The 17,692-nt window shown below is 47.2% G+C and overlaps 1 protein-coding gene across 1 annotated transcript in view; it reads right to left on the reverse strand.

Annotated features, from left to right (window-relative positions):
• ZFC3H1 (zinc finger C3H1-type containing) overlaps positions 1-17,692 on the reverse strand; it is a 1,590,362-nt gene that overhangs the window by 1,456,147 nt on the left and 116,523 nt on the right. Inside the window, exon 5 of the mRNA XM_069628251.1 lies at positions 5,888-6,117. Coding sequence (XP_069484352.1) covers positions 5,888-6,117 — 230 coding nt within the window. The remainder of the gene's footprint in view (positions 1-5,887; positions 6,118-17,692) is intronic.

Consider the following 17,692-nt stretch of genomic DNA (forward strand, 5'->3'; position numbering starts at 1 on the left):
TGTGTAAGTACATTAACCCAACAAGCTGTGTTACTGAAATCTGAACCTGTGACCTACAGACCAGATTAGAAGCAGCACATGCTCAACTCACTCCGCTATTTTACAAGCGTGTCTAAGACACTTTTCCATTCAAAACACAGTATGCCATTTGTATTGAGCATCTTTGGTAAAGCAAGTATGATACGTGTTATTACAAAGCAAGGCTGACATTTTTATGCAACCAGTCTAGCCTTTTCTTATTGGAGGTATGACTTTTTGTATTTAGCATCTTTGATAAAGCAAGCTGGATAATTGTCATTATGTAGCTCGACTGGCATTTTAGTGCATCCAGTTTGGACATGTCTTCATACTGTGACATGCATTTATAATGGTAAAACAAACTGGAGTATGTTCTTATGTGGGGATACTGCCATATATTAGCAGAACAAACAAGGACATGTTTTCTTATAGTATCATTGCTGGCATTATGCACAAAGCAAACATTATGTACTTATATGAGAATAATAGGGCTACAATGGTGCAGTCATCATGGAAATGTATGGGCACAGCCAGTGTGAAAATGTTTGCTACTGGCACATATTGCACAAAAAGGCATGAAAATGTGTTGCAGAAATGCTTTTGTACTGGTGGTGACTATCATCTATTGGATTTTTTTCATGAGTTACCCTACAAAAACAATTGCAAACTTTGGCTTTTTACCCAATTTTTCTAAAAAGTGTGCTCTAAAATGTACCATTTTCAACCAATTATTTAAAAGAATTGCTTTGGGGAGAATCCCCCCAGACCTTCATTGGTTTGGGCTCCCTCGCTATGCTCAGTCGCTGTGCCATATCGAGGAGATATTTACGCCCCCCCAGTTCAAAATTGTACCAGCCGGCACTGGTCTAGATCATGATGTAACATTTTTATGTTACCCTTTCCTCACTGAATGGCTGGTGGCAGTGGTTTCGTTTTGAACTACTATGGTTTGAATTTACCACGTTCTGCGGTAAATCAACTGCGGGAGCCATCTTTTTCAAAATGGCGCAGAGCCATCTTTGACAAAATGGTCCACGGTCGTCTTTTTTCGCCATGTCTTTGTGGAAAGGTCCTTCTAGAGATCTTCTCTGCGTGCCAAACCAGGTTTGGTCTCTTAGTTCATTTAGCTTTTGGCTGGGTTTCTGAGTGAAACCTGGCTCTGGCTCCAGAGTGTCTGGGGTAGGAAGGAAGTGAGGGAGGTGCCCGAAACTCCCTGTGCTTAGTCTCCCAGGAGACCCAAATGCACTCTGTAGTGATTGGCCGGCTGACTGGCAAGGACAGTCACCCTATGGTGTGGTTGACAGCTAGGCTGGAATGAATGGGAGAAACCTGCATAAAAGGTGAAGCTTTTTGGCTTGGAGGGCAGAGTCTACCACTGGACGAAGGAATATGAAGAAGAACTGGGAAGAGACGCCTGCTGCAACACCTGGACTGTTGATTTGCCCAGTGAAGCCCTGCTGCTGTGAAGCTGCGAATTGGCCTCGACTAGAGAAGCCCTGCAAGGACTTCGCCCTTTGAGAGGGTGGGATTAATCAACTCCAAAGTAAGCCGTTCAGGACATCCTCTCGGAGCTGGCTGTACATCCACTGCTGCCTGAACATAAGTGCCAGGGAGAGATACATCAGATTGCGTGCGTTGCTTTTAAGTCGGACCAGAGTGCCAGGAAGATCCTCCGGACTTCCCTGAAGCAGGACTGACCGAGTCTGAGCCACAACAGAGTGCTGGACCCCAGATGCGAGGAAAGTCCAGAGTGGTAACCCGAGAAACGCAGTGTTGCCATTTGCTGTCCGACGCGAGGAGCTGAAACACAACCGCTGAATTGAAGTTTGCTTATTGCTGCCGCTGACCTTCCTATTGCAGACATCCTCCCTCTTGTCCCCACGACTGAGGCTCAGGAACAACAGGATCTGCAGAGCTGTACAGGAACAGAAGCCAGCTGGAACCATTTCTTCTAACCAGAGGTACTATAAAGTCTAAGAACTTAGCTCTTGTTGTGCAGCCTTGCTTGCTCTGAATGGAGGCCCATCTTGGTTACCTTGCAGAGTTGCTAAAGCTGTGCAATTCACATGCTTCCCAGCTTGTGGCCCTTCAAATGTTCTATTTTCTACAATCCATTCTAAAAACATTGTGCACAACCTTTTACCTATCTGCAAATAAGATGTTCAGCTCCCCTTGACATTGTACAATTAACATTGGCTGTCCTGGCTCCCTGAGACACTTCTCACCTTTGACTCTGCGCTTTATCTTTTACCCAGGAAAGGGTTACACTTATTTGACATCGTTTTTTTTTTTTTAAAATACTTGATGGTTTGTGAATTATTTGTTAACCTTTGTTTTATTCCTTTCTATCTTTCACACAAACTCAGTATTGCTCTAAATGTACCAGTGATAAATAAATGTCCACAGTGTCCTAGCTATTAAAGTCACCCGAAGGTTTAAGAAGGGTCGGTGTGCCATCCCCAATGGGTATCTGATTTAGAGAAACTAAGTATGTTTTGAAGTGTATTTTAATTCTTACATATATTGCTCACTTTTGAAGAAGGCTTATATAACTGACTGAAATAAATTAATCGTTTTATCAAGAAACCTTGAGTGTAAGTGTTTATTTGAATAACTATACTGTGAAACTGTGTCACAACATTACTGCTCACATTGACCCCTCTTGAGATAAGCCTGGCTGCTCAGCCACACTACCTACCTGTGTAGTTCAGACTTAAACCAAAGGTTGGGTGCCTAATGCCGGGAGGACAAGGTTATTGTAGCGCACCCAAAGGGTACTGCATACAATCTTGCCTAACAAAAGGTGCACAGACCAAAGCACATAACCTTATTTGGAACACTCAACAGTAGTTCTAGGGAAGTCAAAACCAATAGTTACTTATGCATTACTTACAGTAATATACGGTAGTGGACCCTAGAAGTTGTACCGTGACGCTACGCAAGAAATCACATAGTAAGTCAACTGGACATTATACTTTTGAACGGCAAAAAACAACTGGGATTCAGGATAACTGTTACTCTAGGGGAGTTAGACTTTGGGGTGTAATATCCAATTAAAGTTGCTTTTCAGTTCGCAGACTAAGGGAAGCAATAACCAACTTATTTTAGAATAGCACAGTTATGCCCATGGTAAATTAAACTTATGTACTTTTGGCAGGAGCCAACAGCAACTCATAAGTATGACCTAGGCAGACCTCTTCTGGACAGGCTAATAGCAAGTCAGGGGAAGCAAGAGTCAATTGGGGACACTCGTACAACTATCCTAACAGGAATAATAAAGCAAAACCAACAGCATTACTTTGAGGCAGAGGGGAAACCAATTCAAAGGTGAGTAAGTTAACGTGTATTGTAGCCCCGCAAGGTCGCAGCATGACCTGGGATGGGTCAAAAGCATGTCAGCGACCGGAGGGCCTGCTGTGTAACTGGAGCCTGCTGTTCCTTCCAATCGACCTGGGGACTATTACCCAAACCCTGGTGAGGCCCACTAGACTCAAGACGACATGCATTTTGATCAATCCCATGTCATGCTGCGACCTTGCAGGGCTGCAATACCCCAATACTCTGGGACCTCGAGTCATTGTGGGGTGCATGGTCTTCCGAATTCCCCATCTGACTGAAACTTTGTAGGCATCCTGCTCTACCCTCCAGAGATGTGAATAGAGTCCGAAAAGTCCCCTCACTAGAGTGCTGGGCCTTGCAAACTAATCGGACCAGCAAGATTCTGTCTTCTGTGCTCCCGGAAAAAAGGTGCCAAATCCAGAGAGCTGCATCCAGCTGCGAGGAAAATCTTGCCTGAAGCCTTTCGTGATCCCTGCTGCAAACATCCTTCCAGGCTCCTGTCTGTTAAGGAGAATTTTAATTTGTGCCTTTCACTTTAGAGATCCCCAGCTCTTTTGCTGGACTCAGGGATTTTTAATTTGTATTCCAGAGTGAGTGGGACTTTTTCCTCACACTCATGTGTTTTTTTCTGACTAGTATTTTGTGTTTCTTACTGTTTAATTGAGTCTGGTAAACTCCATAGGCATCTGCTTGTTGCACTGTGAGAGCACCTTTTGTACAGTGCCACTGAGAAGTCCCTTAGGTAAAAATTATGAGTCACACTGTGAGAGACTACACACTCCGCTGCTTGGTATAAGGGAACCCACCTTTTGGTATAGGTCTGTACTACATCAGTTGGTAGTGTGACTGACTTTCTAGAGCTTCACATTTTGCACTAGACTGCACATTTTTCGACCCCTGGCACTCGGTTCTTGTAGCAATGAACTACAGCCAGTCGGGGAAGATCGTCCAGTGGAGTTAGTCTAGGGGGAGTAGTTGGTCCCACTAACCCAAGGGGAGAAGTCATTCTGTCTGGAGGTTCTCTGTCAAAGTGAAAAAGGAGTTTCAGCACAGCAGCAGGGATTCACTGGGCAATTCAAAGGTCCAGAAGCATGCAGCAAGCTTCGTTCAAGGTTGACTGCCTCTAGTCCCAAAACCCACACCTTTTAAGCAGGTTTCTCCCATTCATGCACAACCTAGGTTGTCAATCACACAGCAGGGTGGCTGTCCTAAAAGGCCAGCCAGCTGATCAGAACTGGTTGCATTCAGGCATTTCTAGAGACAAAGGACAGGGGAGTTTCGGGAACCTCCCTCACATCCTGCCGTTCCAGAGACACTGGAGCCACAGGCACAGCTGAAGTCCGCCAAAGGCAAGACAAAGGGCTCAAATCTACATCGACGCACAGAGTAAAACCCCAGAAAGACCTCACAAACAGAAAATGCAGAAAAAAGAAGTCAGGGCCATTTTGATAAAATGGTCACCCATGGGTACTGGTACTGCAGCCGAGGGTTGAGCCTGCAGTAGAAAAGCACAATGGTAGGAAAATTAAACCCCTGCCACTAGCCATTTAAAGAAGTGAGGTTAACAAAAAAATATTACATGAGTAGGTAGGATAAGGGGATACTAAGTATACCCCCTCCAACGCCCCCCAGCGCTCACATAAAATGGTGTGTGCTGGATCTACAAAGAGAAAAGGTTAGTAAAGTCAATTTCACTTTACTCTTCTTGGGAACAGTAGTTCACACAAGAAAATGTATTTAAACCTTATGAGAAGTCTAAGGGATTTTTCTGTGACACTGCACTCAAGTTGCAGTGTGTCCCCCCATACAAAAAGTAGATGCCTATGGAGTTTGTCAGACTACAAAAATAAAGTAAACATAATCCAAATCAGGTAAAAACACGAGAGAGAGAAAAAGGGCTCACTCCAGGGTTAAAATTAAAAAGACCTAACGTCCGACAAAAGAGCTGGGGGTCTATAAGCTTGAAGGGAATTGGGGAGTATTCTCATTTCTGTGCTAACAGAGGGGATGCTGGTCCACTGCAGAAGTCGTCCTCGGGTGTCAACTGGCTGCTCTTCAAAGGATTCTTTGCTGCAACATAGATATGAACAATGGCTGTAGGGGTCATCCTATCCAAAACTGGAGCAGAAAGCAAGTCCAAGCCCACCCATAGAAAGGATCTGCACCAAACAGCCAGTAGTTGTTCAATCAGGGACAACTACTTGTTTCACATCTGTCCCACCAGCAGACTTACTGGCACCAAGGATGTGGACGGGGACTAGATAGTTACAACCCCCTTCCTATGCTGGGCACACACACAAAGGCTCAATAGCCCTCCAAAACAGCCTTTACCAGGCAAGTGCATGGCCTACTATGGGATTGCCAAGCTGAAGACGGGAAGGCCAAGACCTGTTCTTTGCTTTCATGGAAAAATTAACACTGAGGCAGACATGCAATTCAAGAACAATCCAGAAAATTAGACTATAGCAAATGTGGCAGATGTAGCCTAGAGGAAAATAGTTTAGTTTTAAAAAGTAGTTGCTATCTATACCTTGTCCTTGGTTCGCCTTTTGCCCCCAACAATCTTCATGAACTTGTTGTACTGCTCCTCTTGATTGGATAGGTCACGAATTTTCCTTATTTCCTCTTCTCGTTTTCTCCTCTCCTCTTCCTCAACTTGTTTTCGTTTTTCTTCTGCCTCCTTCTGCCGCCTTTCTTGCTCCTTTTCCTGCTGTAGTTTCAGCCATGCTTTTGTTTTTTGCTTTCTCAGTGCTTGCTTGGCTTCATGAAAAAAACACATTGAAAAGTTAAGCCATTGGAACGAAATATGATCCTTGAACATGCAAGTCCCCTTAAACTGATCTGCTCGTTTATGCATAGCACAAGCATTTTTGAGAATATTTCAGGGTGCCATCTATGGACATGGGGAGGGAATACATGCGGAGAACAGAACCACAATAGGTGAATAATGCATAAACAAAGTAAGTGAATGGCATGAAATTTCTTCATGCACAGGAACTGTCGAACAATGAAGTCTGCCTTTCATTTCTATGTAAAGCTACTAAAAGATTTCAGCTTTGTAAAACATTGCCAAAACAAAAACCAATACAAATGTTTCTGTGTGACTACTTGGTATGCATGGAGTTGTAAATAATGTATAAAGGGCTGAGAACGACAACTATACCCATTAGCCAACAGCTGAAGCAAGAATAAACCAAGTTAAGCTACTTGCACATTGGCTAATTTGTATACCAATCAGAGACTAAAGAAAGTTTTCACACCAACTAAAACCCTCATAAAAGAACCTTCTTCATCCAACTGTGCAATAGTAATTAGCAAAGGACAAGACCAGGACTCGAACAGGAGCTTGTAACCAGTAGATGGTTAGGTAGATTTTCGCTAAGCCCTATGGCCAGGGTCTTTACGTAGGTCTTGCCCTAGGTACTAGTGATTCTCTCAAGCTCACAGGGCTAAATGGTAGTGTGGCAAAGCAGACCAGGTCCTACTCTCAGGAGTTGGAGTGAGATGGTTACCCAAATACCAAATGAGAGAAACTCCATACTTTACTTTTAATTTTAAAAACATTGTTATATATAAAAAAAGAAATTGAACGAGCAAGTAAACTTAGCAACAAATATAACACCAATAGAAAGTAGCAACAGTGAGCGATTTAAATATGTATTTGCTATAATGGAAAATTCCTGTATAGGCCAGAAAGTTGGTGTAAATTATGGGAGTTAGTGGGGGGATTGCATGGATATGAACAGTCTTTTACGGGACAAAAATATACATTCTGTGAAGTTTCCAAAAGAGCCGTTTGAGGTATCCAGTTATTGCATCAACAACCAAAGCATCGACGCCCATACCATCTAAAAAAAGCATCTAAAAAAAAATAAAAGCATCTAATGCATTTTTTAGATGGTAAAGGGTGTAGTTTAATAAAAATGGGGTCTAAAGTTTAAATAAGGGGGGGATGGAGGGGTCCCGCCGCCCCATCAAAAAATAAGTTTAAAATGCTTATTTTTTTAGATGCTATGGCATTAGATGCTTTGGCTGTCGATGGAATTACTATAAACCGTTTCTGATGTTCAAGTTGGGTTCAAGCCACAGACTCTTGGTACTGAAGCAGGGATACAGAGAAAGATTGAAGGAGGGAGTCTCTAGCAACACCAGAGGGTCGAGAGAGCAATACCCTGGATCCAGAAAGCATTTCTGCGGCAGTTAGTTTCTCAGTTCCCAGGTGGTCTTTGCATGTTTGGGGACCACAGCATGTTCCAATAACAGTGGAGATGGGATGATAGTGGAGGTGGCAAACACCCATGAGGATTACTGAAGAGAGTGCATCATCGGGGGTTGAGGCACTAAGCCAGGGAACCGGACAGGCAAAGTAGTACAATTTGCAGCAATCTGCAATGTAGGGTTCCTCAATTGTCCTAAGGCAAGGAGCTTCTTGGAGACTACGCCTTTGAGCAGGAACAGTGATCCAATTGTCCCTACAGAATGGGGGGGGTTAAGCACCAGTGTGTTCTTTCTGTGCTTCTTTAGAGGCAGAGTGTCACCGTCAGATTTGGTTGCGTGTCAAAGGATGCCGATGCAGCACTCTAGTCCTTCCTCAAACAAAACAATCCTCCAAAAATGTAGGTACAGAGTTACAGCAGAAGGCTGCTTTTATACCCTTCGGGTGGGAATGAGTGAACCCCGCACCCAAATACAGTCCATGCATCAAAGAAGGGTTGGTCAGTCAACGGCTGGCCATCCCTTCAAAACACACCCAGGCACTCAGGAAGGGTTCTCATACAGAAAGGAAAGCAATGTACACTAGTGCAGACCAGTATCTGCATATGCCATCCATAACTAGTTTCAGGCTGTCTGCAGTCCAGAGCTTTGGGATACAGGAAGATAGCCACTTGTTGGGGAGAATTCTCATAAACATGCTAATTCCCTTCACCTTAGAGACCCCCAGCAACTTTGCGGGATTTTGAGGACTGATTTTTTTTTTACCGGGAAAGAGTGAGCCTTTTTTCCCACTCATGTATTTTGATGTGCGTTTTACTCTTGTGTTCGTTGATTATGGAGTTTTAGGCAACTCCATAGGCATCTTTTCATGTGTGTGACACAGCACCCTCAGTGCAGTAACACAGGGAAGCCTTTTCTGGCTGTCCAAAGGTGTTTAAACCTTCTCTGGGATAAACTACTGTTTCCCAGAGAATGTAAAGTTAAATTGGCTTTACTAGTCTTTTTAAATTCCTAGACCCAGCACACACTATCTTACCATAGAGTGCTGGAGGGGTTACCTAGTATCCCCTAGGTCTGGAAACTCATGTAGCAGTCAAATGCTACCCTTTCCCATCGAAATGGCTGGTGGCAGGGGTTTTACAACTATCTAGCATGAGTTTTTCCGACCGCGAACACGGGAAGCTAAAAATCACAGGATCCATGTTTTTCAAGATGGCGTCTGAGCCCCCTTTGTTTAAACACGTCCAGGTCTTCTTTTTTCGCCATTTCTTTTTGTAAAGGTCCTTCTAGAGTTGTCTCTGCGTGCCAAACTAGGTTTGGTACCTTTGTTTCTACACCTTTGGTGGGCTTCAGGACTGAAGACCGCCTCTGGCACCAGAGTATCTGGGGTGGGCAGGAAGTGAGGGAGGTGCTCAAAACTCGCTGTGCTTAGTCTCCTAGGAGACCCAAATGCACTATGGCGTGATTGGCTGACTGTCCGGCAAGGACAGCCACCCTGCTAGGTGAGTGGCAGCTAGGCTGGAATGGATGGGAGAATTGTTTAAAAGGACAGTCTCTTGGCTTGGAAGGCAGAGTCGACCACTGGAATGAAAGAACCAAAGAAGAGCTGCAAGAGGACGCTTGCGGCAACTCCTGGACCGTTGGTTTGCCCTATGAAGCCCTGCTGCTGGTCCGAATCACCAAGTTCACATTGACAGAGAAGCCCTTCAAGGACTACTTCTCCCTTTGAGTTGGTGGGACCAATCATCTCATAAGTCACCTGGACACCATTCTCAGAGCTGGTTGTATTTTCCTCAGCGTGCTGCAGTTAACCGACTAGCCAGGGAGGAGGTCACCAGTTTGTGTGCTTTAAGACAGCTACCGGAATCGAAGATTTGCCAGATTTGTGACAAGTCCCTGTGCAGTGCAGGAGTCCCGAGGTCCTCCCTCTTGTCGCCAGAACTGAGGCTCAGGAACAGCGAGATCTGCAGGAACTGCCAGGAACAAAAGTCTGCAGCTGCATCTTTTTCTTCTATACAAGGTACTGTGAAAACCTGATCGAGAGAACTTCTCACTGCGAAAGTGTGTAGAACTTTGGGAACTTGCAGGCCTAGTCAACTTGTGACCCGACATATGAATCTCTTCCGTGAACTACTTCCGAGACCTGTGGCAAAGACTTTTCCGTTTAAATACCAGAACTGTTTTTTCATGTACAAGACACTAATCCATTGACTTTAGCCTACCTATTGCATTGAATCAACTCCTCTGCTGAACTCAAACTATTTGCACTGTTGAAGATCAACTCTATTAATCGTTTTATTCACTTATGCCTTTTTGCTCCTCCTTCAAAGTAGTTTGAGTGCCTCAGAACCTGATAGTGTAAAGAACTGTAGTATATTTCTGTGTAATATTGATTGCCTCCTTCTAGTGAAGGTTTTCTAACTGACTGTGTAATAAATTAAGAAGTGTTTTACAATGAAACCTTGAGTATAAGTGTCTATCTGAATACTTGTAATTATAGACCTCTGTGTAACACCCTTAGAAGCTCACATTCCCTCTTGAGATAAGCCTGGCTGCTAAGCTCGAAACCAAAAACTGTGCGGTACAGACTTATACCAAAGGTTGGTTTTGCTTACACCTGTAGTCCTAGTTGTGTGTAGTGGTCCCAGAGGGTACTGCATACAAACTTTGCCTAACACTCGTACATACAAAGAGGAACAAGGGAGTCATGTTACCACTCAGGGGGTTGAAACAAATCTATCCTCCTTTTGTGAGCTGGATGAGGTCAAAAAGGTCCAGCCAGCAATAAGTTTTGCCAGAAGGTGGAGCCATCTTGTGCAAAGCAAAAAGCTACCACCAGCCTTACCGGACTAACGGGGGTTGCCCTCTTTCAAACTCCTAGAGCAAAGCGAACAACAACACTTATTCCAATTTTGGATTAAACCTGGCTGGGCAGGAAGAAGGCAAGTCCAAAACCCAACAAAGCAAACAAAAAGATGTACAGAGGGCTACCTCATCAGGTAAAAAGTGGGTGTTCTACGAAACAATGACCAATAGTCAATAATGTCAACTTAAAAATAGGCAAAACTATCATCCCTCATTTTAATTCCCAATTGCACAGACACAGAGTTTTAATCCCTGCCAACAGAGGGGAGATTGGCCATACCCAAAGGTTTGACAATCTTCCTTCAGACTTTAGAAACATTTAGGCAGAGTACGTAGTAGACTACACCATAAAACCCGGACTGCAGGAATCTAGAAACTACATGCATTCACTGCATTGGTTTATTGTGGGCCATCTTGGGTCACTTCAAATTGGTTATTTCTCTAGAGACTTCACTAGGAGAACACCCGAGCTTTATCTGGATATTTCCCCCAAACATCCCTGCCTTATTACAACAGAAGAAACCCCTCAAGTGGTGCTCCTACTACAGCAGAACTCCTCACATTGAAATGCTTGTGGTGGGAGAACTATGCTACAGAATTACAAGAAGGAAAAGCACTTGTGCATGACCAATGCAGATGTACCAACAGTGAAGTCACCAGCAATAATAGCCCCCAGCAAAGTGTGATGAATATTCACCAAGATTATCACCAGAGAATTGAGAAGAACTTGATATGATATGGCATTTGTAACACGCCTATACACAAGTGTTTCAAGGCGCGACGAGACAGGGAGGGGGGAACAGGGGGAGGACAGACAACGATCCTACTAGGCCAGGTGTCATTCAGACCGCGCAAGTGCAGGGGTAGGGGGAAGGGAAAAGTGCAGTACAAGGTAAGTAGAATAGAAATAAATAAATAAATAAATAAATAGGGCCAGCTGGTGGCAAGTGCAAGGTAAGTGCAGACAAGTGCTGGGAAGGGGGGGCTGTAGGGATACAGAGAACAGTCCCGCAGTGCAGGGGTTGCCAGGGAGGCAGTGCAAGTGGAGAGTGGCAGGGCCCAGGACCAAGGTCGGTGAGAGAGGCCAAGTTTCAGATTCAGTGCAGAATTTTGTGAAGAATTAGCAGGGGAGAGAGAAAGCAGAAGCAAAGAGGAAGGTTTTGAGGTGCTTCCGGAACCGGAGATGGTTCTCCTCGAGTTTCAGGGAGGCAGGAAGGCTGTTCCAGAGGGAGGCTCCTGCCGCGGAGAGAGATCTACCCCCAGCTTGTTGCTTCGAGAAGCGGCTGACCCTGAGGGAGTTGGAGACGGATGAGCGAAGGGCTCGGGAAGGAAGATATTTAGGAAGAGAGAGTTGCAGGTATTTAGGCCCCAGGCCCCAGAAGGCCTTGTGGACAATGCAGAGGGTTTTGAACTTAATCCTCGCAGCAACTTAGAGCCAGTGTAGAGATTTCAGTCCTGGAGAAGTACGGACCCTGGGCTTGAGGACAAGGACAAGTCTCGCAGTTCTGTTCTGGATGAGTTGCAGAGGGCGGAGAGTGGAGGCAGGCAGATTAAGATAGAGAATGTTACAGTAGTCCAGCTTCGAGAGAACCAGGGCTCGGGAGACAGTGAGCTTCTGGGGGTAGGAGAGGAAGGGAAGAATACCTCTAAGGAGGTGCAGCTGGTAGTGTGACTTCTTAGAGACGTCAGATATATGAGGAGAGAAGGAGAGTGTGGAGTCAAAGATGACCCTGAGGTTTTTTGCCTTGCAGGTAGGAGCAGGAAGAGGCCCAAGAGAGGCTGGCCAGAGAGCTGCAGGGAAGGAGGGAGTGGGTGTGCCGATGAGTAGAATTACTAACATTAAGGCAGAGGTCGTTGGCAGCACACCATTCCTGGATAGCAGACAGTCAGAGATGAGGGCAGGAGAGGAGGCCGAGGGTAGCCTGAAAATGAGCTGGGTATCGTCCGCATAGCACTGAAAGTTGGGGCAGAGGGCGGCGATGCGGTGGGCAAGAAGTGCCAGATACTGGTTGAAAAGCCAGGGAGAGAGATTAGATCCCTGGGGAACACCACAGGTGGAAAAAAAGATGTCAGAGAGGAAGGACCCAAGTTGGACCTGGGAGGGTCGATTGGAAAGGAAAGAGGTCAGCCACGCCAGAGCCTGACCAGTGATACCCAGGTTATCGCGGAGACGGTTGAGCAGGATGGCATGGTTGACCGTGTCAAAGGCAAAAGAGAGATCGAGCAGAATGAGAACACACGGAGTGTTGGAGTCGAGGTTCAAGAGCAGGTCATCACGGATGTTCAGGAGAGCAGTTTCCGTGCTTCTGGCCGCTTTGAAGCCGGATTGGTGGTCATGAAGACTACCAACAGCTTCAGCATGGAGGTTAAGCTGGGAGATGGCCAGTTTCTCCAGGAGCTTGCCCAGGAAGGGAGTGATGGAGATTGGGCGATAGTTAGCCGGGCAGGAGGGGTCGGCAGAGGGTTTCTTAAGAAGAGGGTGCACAAGGGAGTGCTTGAGGGGGGATGGGAAGACTCCAGAGGCGAAGGAGAGGTTGCAAAAGTCAGCCAGGGCAGGGGCCAGGGAGTCGATGTGGTCCTTGAAAGTTGGAGGAACAGGGGTGAACCTGTTTAGACGAGACTTTCATAGATCGGACTTGTCTGGAAACTTCGTCAGCAGAGAAAAGGGGAAAGGCAGAGAAGGAGGGAGGAGGGGTGGCTGCAGAAGGGCCGGAGGAAGAGCAGGGAAGCGAGGGAGGGAGGTGATAGGAGGAGAGTGAGGACAGGATGTCCTGTGTTTTATAGATGAAGTGAGAGGCCAGTGCAGTACAGAGGGCCTGGGAGGGGACAGAAGAGGTAGAGACTGCAGCAGGGGTGGCAAGCGCCTTGCAGATTTTAAAGAGTTCGGCCAAATTGTTAGATGCCGCAGAGATGCGGGCTTGGATAAGGGCTCTCTTCTTGGTGAGAACGGCGAGACGGTATTGCCTTTGGAGCAGGCGACAGGCCAGTTTGTCAGAGGATGAGCAAGAAGCACGCCATTTCCTTTCTGCCACCCTGCACTTGCGTTTTAGGGTGACGAGATCCGAATCATACCAGGAGTTACATTTGGCTTTGGGCTTCAGGCGGATTCTCATGACAGGGGCAAGGATATCAAGAGTATCAGAAATAGCAGAGTGGAGCAAGGAGAGGGCTGTGTCAGGGTGGGAGTCAGCCGAAGGGGGAGGGGGGGGGGGGGGGGAGAGAAGGTGGCAGCGAAAGCCTCAACTGACACGCGCTTCATGGGTCGGATGACCGAGAAGGTGGGTGGCAATGATGAGGGTGGCTTGGCCTGTGGGGTAGGGAGGGTGAGGTGGGAGGATAGGAGAAAGTGATCACTCTAGGAGAAAGGAGTGGAGAGAGGGACTGAGAGGGGAAGGTCAGAAGAGATTAGAGCATCAAGACTGTGCCCTGCAGAATGAGTAGGCCCAGATGGGAGAATAGAGAGTGAGAGTCGCAGAGGTCACGAAAGAGTCCAGTGGGGGGACAGGAGGCATCTAGGTGGATGTTGAAGTCACCAAGAAGGAGGAGTTGAGTGGTAGTGGACAGGAGTGAGGAGGAGAGGTCAGCCCACTCGGAGAGGAAGGAGGAAATTTGACCAGGTGGCCGATCGATAGTAGCCACGGTAAAGGAATGGCTAGGAGAGAGAGTCGGCAGACAAGACATTCAAAAGAGGAATAGGTCTGCGTAGGAGTGACAGTGGCAGGAATCCACTCAGGGAAGATAAGGGCAACATCCCCCCCCCCCTGCACGGTTGGGCCTGGGCACGGAGAGGATCTTGTAACCGTCAGGTAGGAGTGTGTCAAAGCTGGTGACAGAGCTGGCTGTGAATCATGTCTCAGTGAGACCGAGGACGTCAAGGTCCAGTTCCTCAAGAAGGTGACAGGTATCAGAGGAATGCTTGATGGCAGAGCGAGAGTTAAGAGTGGCAATGTGGAGAAGGTTGCCATCCTTGAAGGACTTCCGGGGAGGGGTACAGATCAGAGGTATGCCCTGCGGAGGTGTAGAAGGAGGTGGAGGAGCAAGAGAGGGGGCAGGGAGGGACGGTAGAGGCAAGGTAGCCGAGGACAGAGGAGGGGGGACAGCAGGAGAGGAGAGGAAGTTGATGAGGCGAGGGAAGCGTCTATCAAAGAGGTGAAGGTTGGCCTGAGGGCCTTGGACCAAGACGGTCCCATTAGCGTAGACATTAATGATGGCCTTAGAAGAGTGGAGGGGGATAAGAGGACATCCCAGCAGGTGCCACCATTAATGGGAGAAGAGGAAAAAGGAGAGAGCACAGAGACCATATGAAGGGTCCATAGGTCAGGCGAAGGCACAAAAAAGAGGATGTCAGTGAGAGTTTCCTTAGAGCAGGCACTAGTGTAGGTGTCAGCGATAGGGAGGCCTGGGTTGGAGACCAGGATGTCCTTTTTAAACTTTTTCCTACCGGATTTAGTGAGGAGAGCAGGATAGTCAATAGAGAAGCAGTTAGAGAAGATAGGCGAGATAGAGAGCACCATGGAGTGGGGGGGAAAGACAGACACTGTGAGAGCCTGCAGATAGGAAGAGAGCGGCAAGCACAAGTTTACCACATTTAAGAACAGCAACAGTAATGCGTTTTAGGTACACAGTGGAGAGTCCACCTAAGTTTGAGAATCCTGCGAGGGGAGAAAAACCCTAGTTTACCACATTTAAGAACAGCAACAGTAATGCGTTTTAGGTACACAGTGGAGAGTCCACCTAAGTTTGAGAATCCTGCGAGGGGAGAAAAACCCTAGTTTACCACATTTAGGAACAGCAACAGTAATGCGTTTTAGGTACACAGTGAAGAGTCCACCTAAGTTTGAGAATCCTGCGAGGGGAGAAAAACCCTAGTTTACCGCAACTGTGGAACACAGTGAGGTGAAGACATCATGCGAATGCAGTGGCCAGGCTTAGGTGGGGTGGGCAGGGAGAAGGAGGTGAAGGCGATTTGAACTTGCGTCTTGCGTCCCCTGCGGACACCTGCAGACACACAGGGAGCCGCAACTGTAGGAGTCGCCCTTGGCCTTGGGGCCCTTAGCCGCAGGGGGCTGCCGGGCAGAGGGCTGCCCAGAAGGAGGTGGTTATAGGAAGAGGGAGGAGAGGATGGGGAGGGGGGGGGTGTGGGCGGGCAGGGAGGCGGGAGGGAGAGGAGAACCAGGAAGTGGGAGGGGAGGGGAGAGCAGGCACAACGTGCTCTGAGCGCAGATGTAATTTCACGATTTTTTTAAAAGGAGCACACAATGTACTCACGGATGCCCGCTACGGTCAGGCAGGGCTTCACAGGGCCTGCAATTCCCTCAGGGCTCCCGGCGACCGCTCTCCCAGGCTCAGCTGAACAAAGAAGCGAGCAGGGGGAGCCGGCGTCGAGTAGCCAAGAAGGGAGGCGGCCAGGCAGCCAATCAAAGGGGGGGGTGGGCGGACAGGGAGGCGGGAGGGAGGGGAGAACCAGGAAGGGGGAGGGGAGGGGAGAGCAGGCACAACAACGTGCTCTAAGCGCAGATGTAATTTCACAATTTTTTTAAAAGGAGCACACAATGTACTCACGGATGCCCGCTAGGGTCGGGCAGGGCTTCACAGGGCCTGCAATACCCTCAGGGCTCCCGGCGACCGCTCTCCCAGGCTCAGCTGAACAAAGAGGCATAAGAGAGTGTCCCTGAAGAGTGCCCCAACACTTCCCCCGAAGGAATGCACATTAGGTCACCCGGACAAATTGTTTACTTTCTAAATACTATAGTGTATCTTGGGATGACCAAGATAAGTGTAGGCAAGCTATACCGATATATTTCCAGACGCGCGCGCGCACACTTTGAAACAAACCATATTCCACAATGTTACAGCTCTGGTCTTTCCTCATCACATGAGCAATGCAAAACAAACTTATAGGGTACATTATTGAGAGGCTAAAGACAATGCAGGAAGGTAAGACACAAGTGATACAGTTGAGGTTAATTTCTTCTTGGCTTTCAGGTAGTTGTAAACAAATGCGTTTACTGCTACACAGCAGTTACTACTCACCAACACTTGCAATGCCATATAGGGTAATATTTAGGCATGGGTAAAAAGGTTCCTACCAATGCTCTTGGAGGCAAGGCCACTAAGGTGTCAATCGGCTGCTCTGTGGTTAAGACAATGTTTCTCACTAGCCAACAACCAGGTTTGAAAAAATGGTTCTAGATTTAAATAAAGTGAAAAAGTTACGGCAATTACCCAATATTAGAATGAATTTCTTAACTCTGGCCTGTTGGAAGATGCTTAAGAGGCCAACCTTGTTGGATAAGGAACAAGTTACGTACCTTGAACCATTGTTCTCCAGCATGCGTCTGGCATGGATTCACATGCTTCTGAATAACATATATAGCAGTACAACATTACACAACCACAGGAGGTGGCAAGGCTCAACAGAAACAATTCACTCTTACCTCTGGAACAGAATCCCCCTAAGTGAACAGGTTGCGTAGCACTGCTTGGCCAACTGTGGACTCCTCCCTGGAATCCCTGTCAATGCAGTAAAACTTTGTGAAGGTGTGCGTGGACTTCCACGTAGCAGCCCTGCAGCTGTCCAACAGGGGCACACCAGACAGGAACACCATTGTTGCAGCCATCGCTCTGGTGGAGTGGGCTCTCAGCCAGCCAGGCAGTAGTCGGTTAGCCAATCGATGACCGTGTATGATGCTCCCGAAGAGCCACCTTGAGATGGAAGTCTTGGACAATGCCTTCCCATGGTTCACAGGACCAAATTTCTCCAACACCTGTGAAGTCTTTCGAAAACTCATTGTACGTGTTATGTTAAACTTCAGTGCACAAGCAACGTCCAGCGAGTGCAAGGCCCTTTCAGCCGATAAAGGCTTTGGGGAAAACAGGTAAAGGTTTGTGGAGGTGGCATTCCAATGGAACCTTCGGCATGAAAGAGGGGTGCGTCCGCAGCACCACCCTCCATTCATGGAAAGTCAGGTATGGCTGTTTAGCAGGTTAGGGCCTGTATCTCGGCCACCTTCATGTGGAGGTGATGGCCCGAAGGAAATCAGTGTTTAACGAGTGGACCTTTGAGGAACTCCTTAACAAGTCAGTGAGACCAAAGTGAAGCCCTTCCTGGAGATCTGGTGTAGCGGGAGATAGCCGCCAGATATACTTTGATCAAGGCATGCACCAGTCCAGCCTTGGCCAAGCATAGCAAGTATGGAAGAATCTGTAGGGCCATAACCCTCAGAGGGGTAATCTTCTGTGACTGGCACCATGT

This window comes from Ambystoma mexicanum, chromosome 12 (assembly GCF_040938575.1).
Source record: "Ambystoma mexicanum isolate Mex_15411 chromosome 12, UKY_AmexF1_1, whole genome shotgun sequence".
Taxonomy (NCBI): domain Eukaryota; kingdom Metazoa; phylum Chordata; class Amphibia; order Caudata; family Ambystomatidae; genus Ambystoma; species Ambystoma mexicanum.